Genomic DNA, 21,990 nt, shown 5'->3' with positions numbered 1-21,990 from the left:
AAAAAAAAAAAAAAAAAAGAAGATGTTATCCATATCTTAGCCCCTAAATTCATATTTCAGGGATTTGCTGACATCACACCTGAACACTTTAGCTGGATAGAAATGTTTGGTTCCTAATATCCTGCTTCTTAGAACTCTGCAGATATTACTCGTGGGGCTTCTAAAATTGTGTTGCTATAAAGTCTGATTCTCCCCAACCCATCTCTCTGGACTCTTCCTTATACTTTTTTTTTCTCTGTCCTTTAAGGTCAGTGATTTTTCTTTTCAGAATGTGCCTTGCTATTATTTATAACATTAGGTTTTTTTTTTCATAGAACATAGAATATGAGTTACTCTGTAGGGTCAATTTATTATCTTGTTATTTTTAAGAAGTTCTGGAGATGCTATGGAAATGGCTCGGTGCATAAAGCGCTTGCTGTGCAAGCATGGGGATCTGAGTTCAGATTCCCCAGAACTCACATAAAAGCCCGGAGCAATGGCATGCAGCTGTGCTGGAGAAGTGGGTGGATACAAAAGCTCCTGGGCACTCACTGTTCAGCCACTGAGCCAAAATAGTGAGCTCCACGTTCAGTGAGGTAGACTGTCACAAAGCATAAGGTGAGAGGAACCAGAGGAAGACCCCTGACGCTGGCCTCTGGCTTCACATGCTCACGTGTGTGCACAGACACAAACCATGGTGTGCATAACAAATTTTAATAATTTAAAAAGAATGGTTTTTATGACCTGTTTCAGGACTTAGCTCATTCTTCTGTCATCCTGTTTTGCTCCGGGTGCACCCCAGTCATGTCTGTGAGAGAGCCCCTGTTAGTGCCACGGCTGCATCTTTAGCTCAGTCTTCTCCTGTCTGCTTTGTGAGTTCCTCAAACCCACCCATGGCATCTCCAGTTGTTTGTTCTGTTTTGCCTGTTCATTCACGGTTTCGTGTACCTTTTAAAATAAGATGAGCCACATTTTTTTCCACATTCCCCCTGAGCTCAGCTAGCTTTCTTCATCTCTCTTCATTGTTGAATTATTTCTCATTCTATCCAACGTGCTCATATAAGTAGAGTATATACTAAGTTTCCGTGTTTCTTTTCTTCCCTCCCTTATAGCAACGCATCCTAGGGGCCACACAACTAGGAAAAAATAATGTTACACTTTGCAGTTAGGTCCCACAGGGTATGCCACCCTGTGACTTTGTCACATTTTGTCACTTTCAGAACTGAGTCCTCTCTGTCGCTGTTGATCCCTTCCTACTGTCTGAGTGTCTGCCTGCCTGCCTGCCTGCCTGCCTGCCTGCTTGCTTCCATAGTTCCTTGCAAGCACAACACAGTCGCTGTGCTTCCCCCAGCCTGAGATGGAGCTGCCGTCTTGGTCTTCACTGTCTGACAGTTCTCAGAACGCTCGTATGACTAAGCTTTGCTTACAACCTAGCTCTTCTGGGTTGCGGGAGCCGCCCAGAATCCTATGTTGGTACTGTGTCTCTGTCTCCAGTTCCCATGTGGAAGGGTGGACACCATCTGTGTGGTTACAGCTCACCAGGAAGCTTGTCTTTGGAGAGAGTACCATTCTGTACTTTATTTTAGAGATGTGCTCACCAAGCCTCTGAAAGCCAAGAGACTCCTAGTGTCTGCAGCTGACCAGGCTCTAAGGTCTCATCCCTGGACATCTTGGAGAGACTGAGACCTTTAGAGAACACGTTTTGTCTAACCTGCAGATCCTACTTTGACTCTAGGCTGGAAGCCTGCAGCCTTGCCTGGTGGGCCAGGAAGCCAAGAGAACAGGAGGTCTGCTGTGAGTGACTGGATAAGAGCCTGAAAGCATAGCCAGCCTGTGATGTACTCGGGGTCATTGTACTTACCCTGGTGCACTGAGGGAATGCACTGGTTCAGAGAGCGCCACAGGTCTGGGTCCGCCTGCAGCTCTAGGCCTTTTCTCTGGCCAGCAGATGCAGGTTCAGCTTCTTAGAATTTGCAGAGATGGACAGTGATTGGTTGGAAGCATTTTCATGTGGATGATAAAACCCAAATGAATGTGGGACCTTGAGTCAGTGCCACCTATGAGCTTTCGGTTAATTGTCCTCTCTTAGGTGAAGAAGTAATTTTAGGCTGACACAGGCCAGCTCTGGTCCACTTCTAGGTCTCTCTTCCCAAGTGTTGTGAAGGGTTTCTTTCTGTCCTATTAGCAGATCTGAGGTTTCTCAGCCCTCTGGAAATCCATGTCTTAGAGCCATGGCGATGTTTATATATAGATGACCCAGAGATACTCTTACCCTTAACCAGCCCCAGGCCACCATCAACCATAACTGCATGGCTGGTGTGATCCTGTCCAACCCCTCCCCATCTGGGAAACCTGTGCTCAGCCCCCCACTTAACAATACCGAACCTCTGAACCAACCATGGATACCCTGTTCAGGGAGCAGGCTGACCCTTTACAACCCAGACTGTTGATGGGAGGGTTCACACAGCCTCTCTCTCAGTCCTTGGGTAGCTCTTCAAGGTTGCTCAGCAAACAAGGAAACACCGGCTAGAGACGTAAGGAATTTGCTCCAGGTTGTCGTTGGTTTGAGAGGGTTGAGACTAGAATTCTAGCCTTGGCTTTCACTTTCCTCTGTTAACACACCTACCAGATTGCAGAAAATGACTCTCCTATTCATTCCTTTCTCTCTCTCTCTCTCTCTCTCTCTCTCTCTCTCTCTCTCTCTCTCTCTTAGGTCTTCATTGAATTCTGTCATGGTTATCTAAGGACCTTGCCTAGAAAGTCCCCACAAGCACGCAGCTCCCTGCCGCCTGGAAGGCGTGGACTCCAAGATGATCATAAAGGAATACCGGATTCCCCTGCCAATGACCGTGGATGAATACCGCATTGCCCAGCTGTACATGATACAGGTGAGTCCAGAGAGGTGGCTGGACCGGGCTAAGCTGGATCAGTCCCAGCCTATACTGCTGGGTACTGCCTGTGGACATGGACTGCTTTCGGTGTCTGTGAGCTGCTGCACCTTAGCTATACATCCGGCTTCTAACGAGACGACATCAGGCCCACAGACACACTGGACTTTCATGGGACCAGATTATCTTATTCTAGACACCCATAACACTAGCACCCTCTTTGCATTCACAACCTACTGCCTTGTAGGTCAGCTATTATTTCAGAGCTTAGCTCTCAAGCACCACAGACTCCCCATTACTGCTTCGGAGGTATGGAAGGGTGGGCTTCTGACAGGAACCTCTCTCTCTTCCTGAGTTTCACGGGTTCTCACTTTGGGGTTGGGCGTGTGATGGCAGTCTTTCTTCTACTTAGAAACACATTAATCTTGGAGGACCTACTCCCATGATGCCATATAAATCTAAGTGATTTCCAAATACACAGCCTCCATAGATCATCACATTGGGGGTTGGAGCTTCAGTGGAGGAATTGGAGGAGACACATTTAACCCCAAGCCTCATTTCAGACAGGGGACGAGAGGCAAGAGAGGCTAATAGGTTGCACAGGAGCACACAGCCTGGCTCCTGACTCCCAGTTTAGTCATACCCACTCCAGGGAAACCCCCAGGACTCTCTTCAGTGCCTCAGCAGCTGGGAACACCTATCCCAAGCCCTACCGTCCACTCCAGGTGCTTCTCATCCAAACGCCAGCCCTCTCCATGGCCCACATTGCCGGGATACTGACTGGAGGCCTTGTTCTACAGACCTTTCCATTCCTTTACAGCTATCCTTCTCCCTCGTCAACCCTAGAGACTTTCCCTCCATGCCGAGGGCCCAGAGCTTCTAGACCAATTATAAGGCATCTCTTGGCTTGGCTCCAGCTCTTGTGGATGTATCTGAGCCTCTTGTTCCTGTTGTCCACTGGGACCTGTACCTGATTGGCTTCTCTGTGTATAAACCCCTCGTCATTGCACCACCCTGATCCCTCAGTATTTAGGGCCGGGGGCAGGGGGCAGCCTTCAGAGCTTCCACCCCCTACCTGCGTTGTTTTGTTTTTGTTTTTCTAGACAGGGTTTCTCTGTGTAACAGGCTCTGGATGTCCTGAAACTCACTCTGTGAACCAGGCCAGCCTCAAACTCTCAGAGATCCACCTGCCTCTGCCTCCCATGTGCTGGGATTAAGGGTGGTGCACCACCATGCCCAGCTTTCCCCCCTTTCTGATAGGCTTGCACCTTCAGCCTAGGGACCCAGAACCTGTCTAAGGAGCTCGAAGCAAGCAGAGTTTAGCCTGCTCCCACAGGAGAGGTTTGGCTGGGAAATGAGTAGGAAGTGCCCCCAGCCTCTCCGGGGGACTGTTTGCTCTGAGCGGCTTCAGAAGCGCCTCTCAATTCCCTCTTGAACCACTTACCCCTTAATTATTTCTAGAGAGCGGGAGGGAAAGAGCTTAAATCAGGTCCTAGCCCTGAGCACTCTAGAAATAACTCAGTCTGTTCAAGGACCATACTCTGAGGCTGAGGCGCCATGTGTCGCCTGCCTGCGGCTTCTTAGTTCCCTCTCCAGCAGTGACCCACAGTGATGGCCGTGCAGCCCCAGTGGCTTCTTGAGTTGGGTATTCAGAGTCTGGCAGTATGACCTTCAGCCACTGGAGTGCCCCAGAAAAATTCAAGTGTGGAGTCATGGTTTCTCAGCAGCTCCAAACGCCGTCATTTCCCAGCTTCGGTCCTTGTGAAGTGACCCACAGCATCTCTATCTGGACCACACGGTCCACTGGGCCAATTTATACTTTTGATGAATATTGATCCGTTAGCCGAGACTGTAGTAAGTAGAAGTTTCCCCTACTTGATAGGTCACGCATATCTATACTGTCACAGGTGCCCCTTTCTGCTGCTGTGAGTTTCCAAAGGCCTTCCAGTGTGTGTGTATGCAAAAGACAGAATGGTAAACAAGCCAGATGTTGCCACAAGAGGAGTGTCCGGGCCAAGTGCTAGCTGTCATGCCCAGAGGGAGGTTGAGAAGCCTGGCTGGCATATACATGTACAGATGTGTTCACGTATGTACCCATCTATATAACTTACACAGTCCCACTGCAATCTCCATCAGCCTGAAAGGCCCATAGAGGTATGATATACCTCTCTGGAAGCTGTCACGCCTTTAAAACTGGGTTGTTTGTGAGAGGACCACAGACTCTGCCCAAATAACCAAGGTTGTCTTCTGGCCTTTCCTCATGGGCCATAGTGGCAGAAAAGCAAGGTGAGTTGAGTCTCTGAGTAGCAAAGGCTCCTGTTTTAAACAGAAAGACCATGAATTCATCTTGATATGAGGGACTCCGGTGTGTGAGCTTCCTTGAAGTTGAGGTGTGTAGTCTGTTTCCAGACAATAGCACAGCTAACGATCTTACTCGATAGGCGGAAGTGTAGGCTTTCCCAGCTGAGCCTGGCTTGAGTTCTGGCTTTGGGGAACAAGTGAATCTTCCTGGGTATTAATTACTACTTGTTTTTGTTTTGTTTGTTTGTGTTTTGTTTTTCTTTTTTTTAAAGATTTATTTATTTATTATATGTAAGTAAACTGTAGCTGTCTTCAGACACCCCAGAAGAAGGCATCAGATCTCATTACAGATGGTTGTGAACCATCACATGGTTGCTGGGATTTGAACTCAGGACCTTTGGAAGAACAGTCAGTGTTCTTAACCACTGAGCCATCTCTCCAGCCCCCTGTGTTTTGTTTTTCAAGACAAGGTTTCTCTGTGTAGCTATGGCTGTCCTGGAACTCACTCTGTAGATGCAACTGGTCTCAAACTTAGAGATTCTCCTGCCTCTGCCTCCTGGGTGCTGGGATGAAAGACATGCACCACCATGCTTGACCGCTCAATTTCTTATATAAGTTAGTTTCTTAAATGGCAGTGCCCTGGAAGGACTCTCAAAAGAAACTTTCCTGTTTATAGATGGGAAATTTGAGCCAAATTTGGAGCTTAGCACCCCACCTCCCAGGGGGTCTGTCTGCTCCTAGAAAGCTTTGGGCTTCTGACGGGGTCAGGAGGAACCCACTATCAGTCTCAGATATGAAGGAGCCTTTGCTCAACCAGAGTGCAGGGGATAGTGGGGGAAGACAGGAAGTCCCATTCATCTAGAACAGGGAGGGAGGCACCTGAGGAGGCCAACTCTGCCCCACCCGTTCTCCTAGATGGTCCTTGTTGAGAGTGGAGTGAACTGTGGCCAATAGGCCTGAGGGCAGAACAAGTGGTTCAAATGTGAGGGATGGAACCTGGGCGCTTATGTTCTAAGACACCCACTCACAGCCAGATTTATATCTCTGGAGGCTCTAATCATCTCATGTGGCCAGTACATAATTTCTGTACCCAGCATTCTCTGCTGCTACAGGGCCTGTGAGTGCCTCTTTCCTAGTTCCTGCTCCTGTCTGCCTCTCTGCTCACTCCCTCTGCTTCTGCTGTGGTCTTTGTCTCCTGTGCCTTGGAACCCAGAGTTCCTGGGGGCCTGTGCCACTGCAGGGTGAATATATGTCACAGTCACAGGATGTACCTGAATGTGTGCACAGCTCACTGTGTGCCGGTTGTACCACAGTAACACGGTGTTCTGTCCCCGCCTGTGTGAAGACTATTTCAGGGAAGACTGTAGACGTACCAAACAAAAGTGAGGCAGGAGTGGTAAAGACTGAGAAATGAGACAGGTCTAGGTACCCCCCAGGTAGATGCTGTAAGAGTCAGAGTGTTCCACAGCTACATTCCCAGGGAAAGAATAACAATGAGGCTCGTCTAGCAGCAGCTGGAGCAGGCTGTGGAAAAGACAAACTCGAACCATTCTTCTGCTTGAGGGGTTCTGTAACCAGCGGTGTGAAGGCTAGTGGAAATCACTGTGCTGTCCTCTAGAGAGTGCTCAGCAAGAAAGACCCTTTTGTCCTGGGGATGGGCAGACGGCCTTGGTGGTCAGTACCCTGGACAGTTCTGAGAGCCTCTAGGGACTGGGTTTCTCTTTTTGCAGCTCTCCTTCTTCAACCAAGGCTGTTTGCTGGCCCAAGGCTCCAGGGGTGGGCAGCACTGCACACTGCTTAGGAATGGTCATGGGCAAGAATGTGGGTAGCGCACAGAGGAAGCTAAGGAGGGCTCATTTGTCCTGTCTGGCTAAGCCGCAGCCGTGTGAGGAATGTTGCCCCCTCACTACTGTGGTCAGTGGAGACCTAGGGGCCAACCTGTGGAGGGTGGCTTAAGTGGAGGACCCCACCTTCAGAATTCCTGGGGATTGTGAGGACTAGACCCTGATGATTATTGGTTCATTTGGTCAGCCTTTCTCTATCTAGTCCATGGAGGTACCCTAGTGCTCTATGGGTTTGCTGCATAGATCCCAGCCCATAGGCCAGTGCCCCCAATTCATATTCACATACAGCTTCAAGAGTGCGACCTCATCTAGACTCCAGTGTGTACATATGGAATTTACACTTCAGAGTTTAGACTCCTGAGATTTAGGGCCTGCCCCAGTTGACTAACTATGGTCCCTGTAAGAAAAGGAAGGAACAAAGCCAGGCGTTGGTGGCGCACACCTTTAATCCCAGCACTCGGGAGGCAGAGGCAGGCGGATTTCGAGGCCAGCCTGGTCTACAGAGTGAGTTCCAGGACAGCCAGGGCTACACAGAGAAAACCCTGTCACAAAAAAAAAAAAACCAAAAAAAAAAAAAAAAAAACCCAAAAAGAAGAAGAAGAAGAAAGAAGAAGGAGGAGGAGGAGGAGGAAGAGGAAGGGACAGAACAACTCAGTGAGGCTTTCCTCCCAGGGTGACTCTAGCTTGTGTTAAGTTCATAGTTAAAACTGACCACCATGGAGGTTCACTATTTTCCTATGTTTTGAGTGTGTTGAGAGTAAAAACCGCTAGTTTGAGGAATTGCTACACTGTTTCTGCCTCCACTAGACACGCGAGAATGAGAGGGCTCGTTCCTGTTTTCAGATTTGCTATTGCTCGTCTTTGTAGCCATCTCAGTGCGTTCCAGGTACTCTCTATCTCACTGGTTTGTATCTGGGTTTCTCATTTGTGTTGTTGAGCGTCATTTGGGCGCTCAGTGGCCGTTTGTCTGTCTTCTGTGGAGACACAACTGTTCTAGTCTTTGGCCGTTTGGGGAGTGTGTTGTTTGTCTGTTGTTGAGTAGTCGGCATTCTCTTGGATCCAGATTCCTGGCATCAGGTATTAGTGACATGTTTTTTCATTATACGTGTTCTTTTAACTTTCTTTCTTTAGAGCATGTTATTCCATTAAGTCCTGTTTATGTGGTGTGTGTGTGTGTGTGTGTGTGTGTGAGAGAGAGAGAGAGAGAGAGAGAGAGAGAGCGAGAGATTTATGTTTTTTTTTTCTAGTTTCCTGCTGAAGGACTATACTTCCAGCTTCCCTTGTGGAGCATGGAGGTCATTTCTGCCCCGTTCTGCCCTGTAAGGGAGCGCATGCCATCCATCTTCCCCTGTAGGCATTTTGCCCTTGGCACACGTGGGTGACAAGGTTCCCCCTTGCCATGAATAAGCATGGCCCCGCCTAAGATCAGACCATGCCTCCCCTTTCTCTTTCCAGCTAAGATGGTTTTTAAAACAATCTTAACAGTTTTAGTGTCACATTTATAAACCATTGTCTAATCCAAGGTCATAAAACCTTATCCCTACTAAGAGTTTTAGCTCTTGCATCAGGGAATGTGTTTTTAATGAGCTGTCAACAGCAGCCAGCCAGAGATTCATGTCCATTAGGGAGTGTGTGGTCCTGTAAGATGCCAAAACCTCTGCTGCCTCCTCAGCTTCTCTGTCACTCTAGCTGAGTGGGAGGGGTCACTGCTCCTCAACGTGTCCACGCATGACCACTGGAGTGTCCTCCCAGTAAGTCTTTTTGTCCGTCTGCCCCCGGACCCCATTAGCTTTCCCTTTAGACAGATTCTCACTGTGTAGTCCAAGCTGACCTCAGAATACACAGCAGTCCTGCTGGCTCAGCTCCCAGATGCTGAGAGTACAGGTGTAAGGCACCACATCCATCTGCAGGCAGCTCTAAGAACATTGTCCTTCGGTCTTGCCCAGCAGAGCCCTGAATCCACGCGCTCTTGGCTCACACACACACACACACACACACACACACACACACACACGCTTGTCTCACACATGTGCACGGAAACGTCACACGTTCATGAACATCCTGACCAGCAGTCTCGGTGCTTAAGTCCAGTCCTCAGGCTCCCTAGTCAGATGCTGACCCCTGGACACGTAATTCCACGCCAGCATCACTGTTAGGTGTCTCTCCAGACAGCTCCTGTTGTGGGCCTCTCTGAAGTGAATCAGATGTAACACTTAAGAGTACATATAACACAGCATTGCTCGCCTGGGAGACTGAGCTATACCCAGTAGCTGGAATACCGAGAAGAGTGACAGCTCAAAGCAGGGCTGGTGATCCAAGCTATCTGCAGCTGACAGTTTTATAAATGTGCATAATGGATTTCAGTCGTCTTTACCCCTTTACTGTTAGTGTTTCAAATCTGCCCCATCCCACCGAGAGCCTTCTTCTTCCATAGAAGCCCTCCACCCATCCCCCCCGCCCATTTTCATGTCTTTTGTGTGCATGTGGCCCAATGAGTTTAGTTTACTCTCATGAGCATGGGTGGGAAATTCTTTCCTGAAGCATGGGCTACACCACTGAAGAAAGTGACAGCCTCTCCCCAAGCTGCCATTAACTGGCAACGCCCTGTACCACTTTGCGTAGTCATTCGGCTGCAATGAGTTCATGAACACGGTGGCCAGGAGACAGCTTTTTATGGTACACTCCCCCTCCTCAGTCTGTTATGTTCTTTCCGTCCCCGGTCCCACGGTATTCCTTGGATGGGTGATGTCTATGTCCCAATCCCACCAAGCACTCCAGCCATCAGTCTTTACCTTTCATCAGAAATTTTGCTCGTGCAGAAAGTACGATTTGTAGCACCACTGTAGCGGGCTCACATCCGGTGTCCTCGAGAGCAGTGCCAGGTCTGGGAACAGAACTTTCTCAGCGCCCAGCAAACCTGTGTGTCCCAAGGACGCCGCAGTCCTGAGCAGAGTTTCTTTCTTTCTTTTTTCTTTTTCCGAGACAGGGTTTCTCTGTGTAGCCCTAGCTGTCCTGGAACTCACTTTGTAGACCAGGCTGGCCTCGAACTCAGAAATCCACCTGCCTCTGCCTCCCGAGTGCTGGGATGAAAGGCGTGCGCCACCACCGCCCTGCTCACTTCTCTATTTAAACGTATTTCTGCTTGCTGTTCCAAACGCTGTTTGAACTGTAGCCGGTTCCCTTCTCGTGTTCTTCAGCTCTGTGTGTTAATTTTGTGTTCTGCAGCATTGCTAAGCTCATTTAACGAAGCCTAAGAGACTTAAGGAAAATTCCTTAGAGTTTTCTATATAATATAAAGAGTATGTCCTCAACAACTAAGTGGGTTTACTTTTTCTTTCCCAGTGTGGATGCCTGTTATTATTTATTTTCCTGCCTAATTATTGTGGCTGGAACAAACAGTACAAACCCGAGAGGGAGCAGGAAAGCAGCCATCGAACGCTGGCGTGCATGCGTACGAACATGCGAGCGGGCAGATGCTTGTAATCCCAGTTGGAGGCTGAGGCAGGAGAATTGCAGATCTCGGGCTACACAGAATGACTTTGTCTCAAAAGTAAAGAAAGGAAAGAAGGAAGGAGGGAAGGATGGAAGGAAGGAAGGAAGGAAAGAAGGAAGGAAGGAAGGAAGGAGAGGCCAGATGTGGCCATGCTCACATCTAATCCTAGCACTCAGGAGGCAGAAAAGGCAGATCTAGCTCCAAACAGCCAGAGCCCCTGTCTCAAAGATAAGAAAAAACATGCATTTGGGGTTCACTCCTAGGATAGGTAGGAGTGAGAATAGATGACTTATGCTTTTTCATACTCGGACCTTAAAGAGGAAATCCAGAACTCTTCACTTCCGTCAGGAGGCTTGGGGTCGTAGAGCCACAATGTAGATTCAGGAGGCTGGTGTGTCTTGAAATGACACAGAAGGAACCAGCCTCAAGGCTAACAACCTTTCCCGTTCTCAGTCCTCTCAGCCCCTTCTCTCATGCAGAGTACTTTGACTGAACATCATCAACACTTCTCGCCCCACAGAAGAAGAGCCGGAATGAGACCCACGGGCAAGGCAGCGGGGTGGAGATCCTGGAGAACCGGCCCTACACAGACGGCCCTGGCGGCTCCGGGCAATACACCCACAAGGTGTATCATGTGGGCATGCACATTCCTGGCTGGTTTCGCTCCATCTTGCCCAAGGCAGCCTTGCGGGTGGTGGAGGAGTCCTGGAATGCCTACCCCTATACCCGAACAAGGTGCGTCTGCCTGCCTCTAGCTCCTCAGCATGCCCTCTGCTGAAGGAACTCTCCTGGCAGGTTCAACTTCTGCTCCCCTGAAAGTATCAAACTCTGTCTCACATATGTCCCCTAATGGTTCCCAGTTGGTCACATGCAGGAAAGGGAAGGATGCCCCTGGATGCCTGCCTTCCAGAAATGCCAATGGAGGACATACAGACAGGAATTGAACAAAGGCCGCTATCTAAGAAACTTCGGGGAATAAACATTCTATAAGTTCCATATGAAGGTAGACCAGATGGTCCAAGATCTCCCACCTCTGGAGTACTCAGCTGCTATAGCAGTGCTTAATACATCCCATAGTAAGCAGGACTTTTCTCAGAACCCAGTGGAAAACCCCACTTTTTACCTCTCAGTGCTAGCTTGCATTGACCAAGGGCACTCCCCTCTAGCCTCCCAGGGCTTCCTCCCCACAAACCCCACACCTGGAGAGTGCTGGTAGCTAGTTTAGGGTTTCAGAGCGCTCTTCTCTATCCCAGAGAGGAGCTATTCTATTGCCAGAGTGGGCTTCGTGCAGGTGTCATGTGCCAGGAGTGTCTGGCTGACCCACCAACTCTATAGCTCACTGCCATTGTAGCTGCGTGTGCATTCCCACCAAACCATACTCACGTGGGTGCCTTTGTGGGGCTTCTAGAAGCTACCAAGGAAGTTCATAAGATCTCATCCCTGTCTCTCTCTCCCCGAAGCTCTCTTGGCCATTCTTAGGACAAGATGATAAGACAGGAAGTAGATTTCGCTGTCACATCTTTAGCCAACACCCCCTCCCCCGTCTTCTTATTGACGTTTCTACTGCTATGAAGAGACACTATGACCAAGGAAACTTATAGGACTTACGGTTTCAGAGGATGAGTCCATGACCATCACCACAGCAGGGAGCACACTGAGGACAGGCAGTGATGGTGCTGGAGCAGTAGCCAAGACCTTTCACCCTCTCCAGAAGCATGAAGCAGAGAGAGCATGCACGAACGGGGATGCTGTAGGCTTTTGAAACCTCAAAGCCCACCCTCTGTGCCGTACCTCTGCCAGCAAGGCCACACCTCCTCATCCTTCCCAAACAGTTCCACCAACTAGGGAATAAGAACTCAGATACACGTGGGGGCCGTTCTCAGTCAGCCTACCCGGTGACCTGGTCACCTTGCTGGTTTCCAGTGTGGTCCCTCCAGGGTGCAGTCCCAATGGATGTTCTTTCTCTCAGGTTCACCTGCCCCTTTGTGGAGAAGTTCTCCATTGACATTGAAACCTTTTATAAGACAGACACGGGGGAAAACAATAATGTGTTCAACCTGTCTCCTGTGGAAAAGAGCCAGCTGGTAACAGGTGAGCGTGAAGGCCGGAGCTCAGCAGGCGGCACTCCCACCCCAGGCCACTCTGGCTGTGGCCCTCTGCCCTTGCCTGAGCTCCTCCTGAGAGTGCACTGGATTCTCAGCTTGGGGGTGGGGCAGAGTGAGGCAGGACAGGCTTCCCTGCCCTTGATGTGCATGCCAAGCCTGTCAGCTTTTTCCTCCCTGTAAGTGGCTGTCTGTACTCCTGAGGTGCATGCTGTTTGAGTGGGTGGGCTGGCCCGTATTGTATTGTATTGTCTGTGCCTGGAGTGACCTGTGGCCTTTGCTGCTTTACTTCCTGGCTGATGTTACTGTGCAGAAGGCGACCTGCATTTGTTAAGCTTTGTTGTTGTTGTTGTTGTTTTAGACAATATCTCACTATGTAGTCCTCGCTGGCCTAGAACTCACAGAGATCTGACTGGCCTCTGCCTCTCTGCCTCTCTGCCTCTCTGCCTCTCTGCCTCTGCTCCTGCCTCTGCCTCCCGATTGCTAGGATTAAAAGTATATACTACCATGTCCACCTAATTTTTTTTTAAGAGAAGTCAAAGATGGAGATTTTCATGTGAAATTTCCCAATTGTTAAACATTGGTAAAATGAACTTAGGTCTGTCAAACCAAACACACCAGAGGGCCTAACCTGGCTCTGCAGCCTCCTCTGTGAGGTAATCCCTGGGCACGGAGTGGTGTGGTGATTTGCTTAAGTGCTGGACAGGAACCTGTCCTAGAGAGAAGCAGCTGTTGCCTCCAGATTCTCTGTCACCTCCACAGTAGTCCCCTGTCCCCAGCAGGCACCCCAGTGTCCCTGAGATCCCACCTCAGTCGAGTGCCAGTGCTGCAGGGGCCATCTGAGCCCCCAGTTCTACTTCTTTGTCTAAAATGCCACCCTGCTCTGGAAAGATTCCAACACCCTGTGTGCCTCCCCACCCCATTGTTCTTCATGAAAACCCTTTGGTTCACTGGCTCACTTAATTGCACTCTTAGACCATGATTTGTTAAGCTGACTTCAGAAAAAACCACAAGACCCAGGCCAGGTAGTATGGTCTGAGATAGAAGAATAACAAGTTCAAAGCCTCCCTGGACAACTTTAAGTGTATAACCTTGTATCAAAATAAAAAGTACAGTTAGGATTGGTAATCTAGCTTAATCATAGAGTGTTCATATAGCATGACAGCATGGGTGAGGCCCTATGTCTAATCCACAGTGACGCGCGCGCGCGCGCGCACACACACACACACACACACACACTTATATATGATGAGCCTTGGACCCTGTAAGGACTTAGGGTAGAGGATCAGGAAAGGGTGGCTAGAAGTTAGGCAGACGTGACCACTTGCAGGGTGTCCCCATAGACATCATCGACATCGTCAAGGATCCTGTGCCCCCCAGTGAGTATAAGACAGAAGAAGACCCCAAGCTGTTCCAGTCAGTCAAGACTTGCCGGGGACCTCTTTCTGAAAACTGGATTCAGGAGTACAAGAAGCGGCTCCTCCCCATCATGTGCGCCTACAAGCTCTGCAAGGTGGAGTTCCGGTACTGGGGCATGCAGTCCAAGATTGAGAGGTTCATCCATGACACAGGTGAGCTGTGCCTGCCTGCCTCCATTCTCCACATGCTGTGATTGTGCTCTTTCAGTTTACTAAGAGATGAGCCTGTATTAAGTCAGGGCTTCCTAGAGAAACAGAGCTGATGGATGAGAGAGAATGAATGAATGAATGAATGAATGAATATAAACAGGGTTTATTAGGAAGTGTACAGGATGTGGTCCAAGTATTCGAACAATGGCTGTCTCCTGATGAAAAGTCCAAGAATCCAATAGTTGTTCAGTCCACGAGGCTGGATGTCCCACTTGGTCTTCAGTATACACTGGAATCCTGAAAGACTAGGCTCTGATAGCAATGAAGATATGGACTTGCTAGTGAGACTGAGGGCAAATAGGCAAAGAGCAAAAGCTTTTGTCTTTCATGCTCTTTATTTAGGACGCCACAAGAAGGTGTAACTCCAACTTAGGGTGGGCTTTACACGGGCTTTAAATGGTCCAATCAAGAAAACAAAACCTGTCACAGATGTGCACAGCTGCTTGGACTTTAGTTAATTTAGATGTGGTCAAGTTGACAAGCAAGAACAGCTACCACAGACCCCAGAGCCCACACCCACATCCCTTTCTCCACTCTGCCTTGGCCATCCAGGACCAGTGTGCCTGCTGTCTCTGCAGACACCTCATCCACTGCCCAGACCTTCCTGACCTGGCTGCTGTATGATAGTGTAGCCTGCACCATACTCACGCCAGAAGCCTCTGCAGACATCTGCCACTGGGGCCTCTGGATCCCAGGTTGTCCTTTTCTCTACCTGAGGGAGCCCAGACTCTAGCTGGGCCATAGCACTGCCTCCTTACAGGCTAGAACATCCAGATGGCAGAGTGGCTCAGATAAAGTGCCCTTCACACCCACATGGCCCACCCTTCCAGAGCAGGTGTCTAAGGAGCAGGCAGGCTAGCAGATGCTGGGGGCTCCCAGCCAAGGAATGCTGCCCAGGGCTTTCCTTCTCTCCCCTTGGAGCTCTGGACTCACGACTTCCCAGGAGCACCCAGGCAGTCACCCGAAGACACCACCAGCCAGGGAGACTCAGATCAGACATGAGCAGGGCCACACCACTGACAGCATGCTCCACTCTTCATGTTGACTCAGGGTTACCCATGATAGGGAACTGTCGCCCTGTTTATAGAGGACGGAATGAAGACCTCACACAGACTGGACCCAGAATAGACATTCTCAACTGGCAGTGGAGGTGGCATTAGACAACCCCACACAGTGTGGATTCCAGAGATTGTGGAAGGCGTTTGTGCCACCGGCGGAGTGCTGGGCTCTGAGGAGGGCACCTCCCACCTGGAAAGGCAGAAATGATGTGTGTACAATAGCCTTGATAGTAAGGGGTAGTCTCCCCAGCTCCATGTCCAGGGCAGCATCTCAGACACATTATCTTCTGCTCCCTTCCCAGCCGGCTTCTGCAGGGCCCATGACAGTTCAGCAAAGGTGGCAGGAGACAGATGGGATTTATCTCTGCAGTCTGCCCAACCTCATGGTAGCTAAGACTGACCCAAGAAACCTCCCTACTACCTCCCCTCATCTCTAACTCTGAGACCTCCAGCCAGGAGGACAGTGTCCTAGAGGCAGCCTGGGTATCAGTCAGCATGCCCACCCCACTGGGTGGGCCTCTTGTCTGTAGTTTTGAGCACAGGCCTCATCTCATAGGTGACATGAGAGCTGACAATAGGACTGTGGGGCTGCCCTGGCTGTTTCCTGTCTTGCTGGCTTGTCCTACCTTTACTGTAATCTCTCCAGTGTGGCCCATTTGGGGCTCCTGGTCCTGGAGATAATGGTTCCCAAGATCTGTGGGCCCCATGCCCTCTCCTTTCCTGAGGTAATCCCTGAGATTCTGACAAAACCCAGCTTCCTAAAAGTCACCTCTCTCCTCAGGAAGGAGGACACCGTGGTTGTTAGGACAGCTGTGACATGTAGTTCCCACACTGCCATAGCAGCATCAATGTTGCCTCTCTGAGTCCCATCTTCTTATCTGTGAGGGGGTATAATAGTGCCAGTTCTGCAGAGTTATCGTGGGGTGTATCTTGGGGTGCAGACCTGTCGGCAGACACGACGCCACCCTGTCTGAGCACTGTGAGCACCAGTGTACTCACAAGTAGCCTTGGAGAAGTCACTCCCAAACCGCTTTCAACCGTAAGGTGCCTGACCCCAGCTGTAGTGTAGTGTCCCATCCCAGCCAGCCCAAGAGGAAGTCTTTCCCTGGCCGTGAGCCCAAAAGACAGGCCCAGAAAAGCAAAGAGAAGCTTCATTGTGCAGTCTGAGACCACCCTCGGGTATAGTCAGGCCTGGCTGACAGAGAGCTTGGTCCCGTTCCACCAGCAAGCAGAAGGCCCACAACTGGACTCTCAGAGTGACTGAAATCAGAAAGGGAAGTATGGGATGTAAGCGTAGGGGAGGGGGGAAGCCCGAGGACAGGCCAGAGTGCAGCCTCTTGGAAGGCCACCTAGAATTCTCTGAGAAAGCAGAGGACACATCCCTGAGAACCAGCCATCACTTCTCTCAAGGATGCTCCCTAGAGGCACTCATGCCCATTTCAAAATGTTCAGGGCCACAAAATAGAAAATTATACATATGAGCCAAAGACCCCACTAGCAGGGAAAGAACGAACAAACAAACAAAACCCAGTGTTTCAAATGCGTCCATCCTGTGCCAACCCCTCATCGAAAGCACACAAGGGTGTGGGAAAGGTGAGCCTCAGCCAGAGAAGCACATGGCAGACACACAGCATAGCACATACATGTACATATCACCAGCCAGAGCATTCCAACATACTGCATAGGGAACACAGCTGCACACTAAGCCCAGAAACAGAGCAAACGACAAACACAAAACCCAGGGCCCAGGACCAGGGCTGCTAAGCAGCAAGGAGTCCTAGGTGGGGAGGGAAACCCCTGACGCTGGGAACATGGCTGCTTTGCTGGGTGGTGCGGACATGAAGGTTTACTGCCTGTTGTCCTCTTTTTTAAGTCCATGTATGTGCATGTGTGTTTCTGTGGGGATGTGTATGTGAGTACAGATACCAACGGAGGCAAAGGAGGACACTGGGTCCTCTGAAGCCAGGGTTCTAGGTGGTGGTGACCAGCCTGATGGGGGTGCTGGGAATTGAACGCTCATGTTTTATGAAAGCATGCTGAGGTCAGAGGACAACTTCCTGTCCACAGTATGGGTTCCAGGGCTGTTCCAAGTTTAGGGCCAAGTGTCTTTAACCACGGAACCCTCTCGCTCACCGCTGTTTGTCTTTGAAGAAGGGTCTTATGTGACTCTGACCTCCAGCTCAGCAGTAGCCAAGGATGCCCTTATGACAGTGAGCTCCTACCTCCACCTCCCAGGGGGTTACTGTGTGCCGCCACATCCAGTTTGTTGTTGCTGTTTGTTGGTTTGGGTTTTTGGGTTTTGGTGTTTTGATTTCAGACGGGGTTTTCCTGTGTGGCTCTGGCAGTCCTAGAACTTGCTCTGTAGACCAGGAGAGGCTAAAACCTAGAGATACACTGCCTCTGCCTCTGCCTCCCAAGCACTGGAATCAAAGATGTGCGCTGGGGCTCGAGGGATGACTCAGTCAGTAAAGTACTTACCACAGAATTGTGAGCACCTGAGGTTGAATCCCACATAAAAGAACCAGGCTCAGTGGTACACGCCATTAGTCCAAGTGCTGGGGAGGTAGAGACAGAGTTCTCTAGGTTCAATGAAAGACCCTGCCTCCAAAAATAAGGTAGAAAAATGATAGAGGAAAGAACCCACTGTTGACCTCTGGCTTTCATACACACACACCACAGAGAAATAGACAGACAGACAGACAGACAGACAGAGAACGCAACCCATTTTAAAATCTCATCTTCTATGGAAAATTCAACAGGAAAGTAGACCAGGCAGAAGACTTTTGGGAAGTCTGATGCCACTTCCCTTAGAGGCACGAATCCCCTACAATAAACTGTGACCTCTGACCAAAGCCTTGCTCTCCAGGTGTACAGCCATTGTGAACTCCTGAGACCACTGGGACCCAGTTCTCTAGGTTGACAATAAGAGGAACGGGAGGCACTGATGATCAGTGACTCTAGCCTGACCTACAGCTTTGCCCTGGTGCTTACTGCCTCTGCTATGAGCTTCCCCTGTCCTCTGGCTCTGTTGCAGGTCTGCGGCGGGTGATGGTGAGGGCCCACCGGCAGGCCTGGTGCTGGCAGGACGAGTGGTACGGACTGACCATGGAGAAAATCCGAGAGCTGGAGAGGGAGGTACAGCTCATGCTGTCCCGCAAAATGGCCCAGTTTTCAGAGGAAGGACCCTCAGAACTCAGCAAGGACAGTACCGCCAAGGACCAGGCATCTGGAACAACCTCTGATCCTGGCAGCAAAAATGGGGAGCCTCTGGGGCGGGGCCTGAAGAAGCAGTGGTCCACCTCCTCCAAGTCCTCAAGGTCCTCCAAGCGGGGAGGTAAGCTGGGTTCCTACCTTCTGGTGCAAGCAAGGTCTTCCTTCTCAGTTTCCGAGGTAGCCAGGCCATGGCTGTGTCCCCATTTCTCTTTTTCTTTCCTGTGAAGGTTGTGGAGTGGTACTAGGTGGGTCTTCCCCGTGAAGTGAACCCAGCCTTTTCCATGCAGCATCCCCAGACTTACCTATAAGCCCCAAACAGTCTGTGACTAAGGAAATCCTGGGAGTAGGTCCAGGTAGACACCCTTCCCCTTCCCAGTGAGAGAAGATAGTTTCAGGGTATCAGATTCTGGGCAACTAGAGGAAGCATAGTCTCCCCTGTGTAGCCAGTCATGCCCCTAGGTGCCCCCCGATGAGTGGCCAGTTGTGCCCCTGGAAGGTCTCCCCATCCCGCCACCCTGTGAGTGGCTAGTCTTGCCCCTTTCAAGCCCAAGGTGCACTGGGCTTACAGTGTGGGATGAGGTGAGGCGGTGCCTCGGTCTCCTCCCTTCCCTTCCTACTGCCCTGCACCAGCACTTATCTGTCATCTCTGCTGTGGTCAGGGTTAAGAAGTAGTGTATGGTCAGGTGCAGGGCTCATCGGAGCTCCTGTCCTAAGCTCCCGCCCTGGACAAGGATGCAGAGTTCCCGAGGCACCAGGCACTCCCCTCCCCCAGAAAGGGCCAGACAGTTCTGCTCAGGTGGATCCTGGACACTCCACCCCTAGTCTCTTCATTTCTGTCTATGGCAAACTTCTCTGGTGATGCCCAGCTAGCCCTCCAAGATGGCCTTACTGCTCCCTATTGCCGCGGCTGGCTCGACAGAGCCCTCCTCTGCAGGCCAGACTATCACACCAGGGTTTTGCCTTTCAGCCAGCCCCTCCCGACATAGCATCTCAGAGTGGAGGATGCAGAGTATCGCCAGGGACTCTGACGAAGGCTCAGAAGAGGAGTTCTTCGATGCACATGGTAAGCAGGCCCACCCATACAGCCGGTGGGTTCTTCCTGGGTCAGGTGGGAAGAATTGTCAAAGGGTGTGAAGCACCTGTCTCTATACTGTTCCTGTTACCTGTCCCCACGCTATCACAGTGGACAGCCTGAGGCATGGGGGTAGAGTACATCGAATGACACTGGAAAGCCACCACTCTTGAGTCTCAGGGCTAAATTATAAGTCAGGACTCAAAGCCTGGAAGGAGGGTGCCATTCTCTTGAACCCCACACAGTTCTACTGAAGCATTTCCCAGATAAATTTATCTCCGTAAGAAATATGACTTAGTCCTCAATTTTTGTGCTTGGTTTATTGTTTGTTATTGCTTTTCTTCATTAAATGCAAATTAATATGCATCTAATGTAGATGCTTTAGAAAAAGCAATAAAGAGGAACTAGATGAACTGCCTATTTCCCATTAATCGAAAAATATGCACAGCGGCATACAGCCAATTGCTCACCTGTGCTGGAAGATGCAAGCACTGCTGCCTCACTCACATGGGACCACAAATAATCTCTCATAGAAGTCAGAGGAGCCAGCAGACAGGCCCAGAAACAACGCTGGGCCTCAGTGCATGCTGGCAGCATAGCCAGCCCCAGAGCATGTGAAGGGTAGAAGCTTAGAACAATGGGAACAGACCACAACTGAACAGCAAGCTTCTGTCATCCTGCCATCTCTTGGAGGGGCATAGGAGCTGCCCATGGCATCTTAATTAACTGGGTAGCCAGACTGACAGTGAGAAAACTTGGAGAGTCAGTATTCAACAACAACAACAACAACAATGTGGTTGGTTGACTTGTCCTGGAATTAACCAACCCAGAAACGGTGGCAGGAGATCTCGAGCCAACCTCTGCACTTGAAGGAACAGAGAAGGGTGTCTTTGGTGCCTCACCCCTCTTAGCTGGCACTTTGTCCTTAAAAGAGGAAATACACACTTGTTCTTTTGCTACCGCTATAAATCTTAATGTACATGCCTGTTATCCGGGGTATCTGATGTGCGGCCCCCGGGTTGAGAACCACTGCTGTAGGGAAAAGGCACAGCTCCCACAGCAGAAGGTTTCTCAGATCCCACCCGGGAGCCTGTCCTCGGCAAAGCAAGGAGAAGGCCAGCCTCGTGCCGGGCAGCTGGGGCCCTGGGCATAGTTCTAGAGGAGCAGAAACGGGAGTCCAGTCCTGGGTGACGCAGTCACAGCCATGTCCTCACTGAGCTGGGATTTCCGAACCTCATACCTCATCTGTGGACAGAGACACAAGGACGACCTCAAAAGCACAGTGCCGTGAGAACTGTGAGGCTGGCCGCGGAAGACATTCTCAGTGTGTCCAGACAGGCTAAGGCCTCGAGGAGAACAACTTAGGCTGTGAGGCCCGACTGCTTGGGATTGAGCACGGGGTTTACGTTCAGGGTGACGAGAATGTTCTGGAATTAGATAGTGGTAATCTCTGCAGCATCATGAATACACTAAATGGGACAGGAGGGTAGGTGGTCTGCAGCTGCCGCCTAGCCAACTAAGACAGGGAAGGATAAGGCAGAGCTGAGAATGCTGGGCATGTGGACTCCAGGAGCACCCCAAGTCCTTCTTCCTCCCCAGAGAACCTGTACTGCACAGAGGAAAAGCAAGCCAAGGACATGACCAAGTGGAACTCCAACGACCTCATGGACAAAATGGAGAATCCGGAGCCTGAGGAATCACAAGGTAAGCAGCCTTGGGGAGGAGGGTGCAGCTCACCCCTGTCTCACCCAATCACCGCACAGTGGTGGGACGCGGGGACTTGCAGCATTCCTGAGTGCCTGCTGTTACAGTGTGGCCTCTGTGTTGCAGATGGAATCTACCAGCAGAGTGGCTCTGAGTTCAGGGTGGCCTCCAGCGTGGAGCAGCTGAACATCATTGAGGTGAGTACCTACCCTGAGTCCGAGGCTGTGGGCAGGGGCCGGTGCAGGCTCCAGAGGCAGAGCTCTCCAGAGCCTTGCATCCACAGAGAGGCCGGGGGTCCCTTTCTATGGGGACAGCAGACACCCCCCAAGGAAAACCTTACCCAAGTTCCACCTTTGGGAAAATAAAATGAGAACCTTGTAAATTCCAGAAAAAAACTAAGACCTACAAGTTCCCATACTGTCTGTGGCACAAGAAGACAAAACCAAAGAAGGAAAAGTACCAAGAGCCGCCTAGGCAGAAGTGATGTGGCTGTGGCCCAGGGCTGTGTCCTGCCAGGCAGAACTCAGTGTGACCAATAAAGCTGTCTTTGTAGAGCCTGTGTCCGCTTCGGGGGTTCTTTGCTGGAGCTCACGCCCCTCCCACCTGCAGGCTGTCAGAGCTGTTTGCACTGGGGCCGGAGCCAGGCTGGGCCACAGTTGTGTCATGCTATGGTCATACGCACTGCCCTGCTCTGTCTCCAGGCTGTCC

General features: G+C 50.5%; 1 protein-coding gene across 8 annotated transcripts in view; it reads left to right on the top strand.

Annotated features, from left to right (window-relative positions):
* The window catches only part of Pitpnm2 (phosphatidylinositol transfer protein membrane associated 2), a 131,103-nt gene that overhangs the window by 95,252 nt on the left and 13,861 nt on the right, over window positions 1–21,990 (top strand). For all 8 annotated transcript variants that reach the window (XM_021163835.2, XM_021163830.2, XM_029477452.1 and 5 more), the window contains 8 exons: window positions 2,693–2,867; window positions 11,026–11,240; window positions 12,475–12,596; window positions 13,951–14,178; window positions 18,328–18,627; window positions 19,474–19,569; window positions 21,178–21,282; window positions 21,409–21,479. In XM_021163835.2, the coding sequence (XP_021019494.1) occupies window positions 2,790–2,867; window positions 11,026–11,240; window positions 12,475–12,596; window positions 13,951–14,178; window positions 18,328–18,627; window positions 19,474–19,569; window positions 21,178–21,282; window positions 21,409–21,479 (1,215 nt within the window). In that variant the 5' untranslated portion in view covers window positions 2,693–2,789. The remainder of the gene's footprint in view (window positions 1–2,692; window positions 2,868–11,025; window positions 11,241–12,474; window positions 12,597–13,950; window positions 14,179–18,327; window positions 18,628–19,473; window positions 19,570–21,177; window positions 21,283–21,408; window positions 21,480–21,990) is intronic.

The sequence above is a fragment of the Mus caroli genome, chromosome 5, assembly GCF_900094665.2.
Source record: "Mus caroli chromosome 5, CAROLI_EIJ_v1.1, whole genome shotgun sequence".
NCBI lineage: Eukaryota > Metazoa > Chordata > Mammalia > Rodentia > Muridae > Mus > Mus caroli.
Note: the sequence above shows the minus strand (reverse complement) of the source record. Positions and strands in the feature narration are given on the sequence as shown.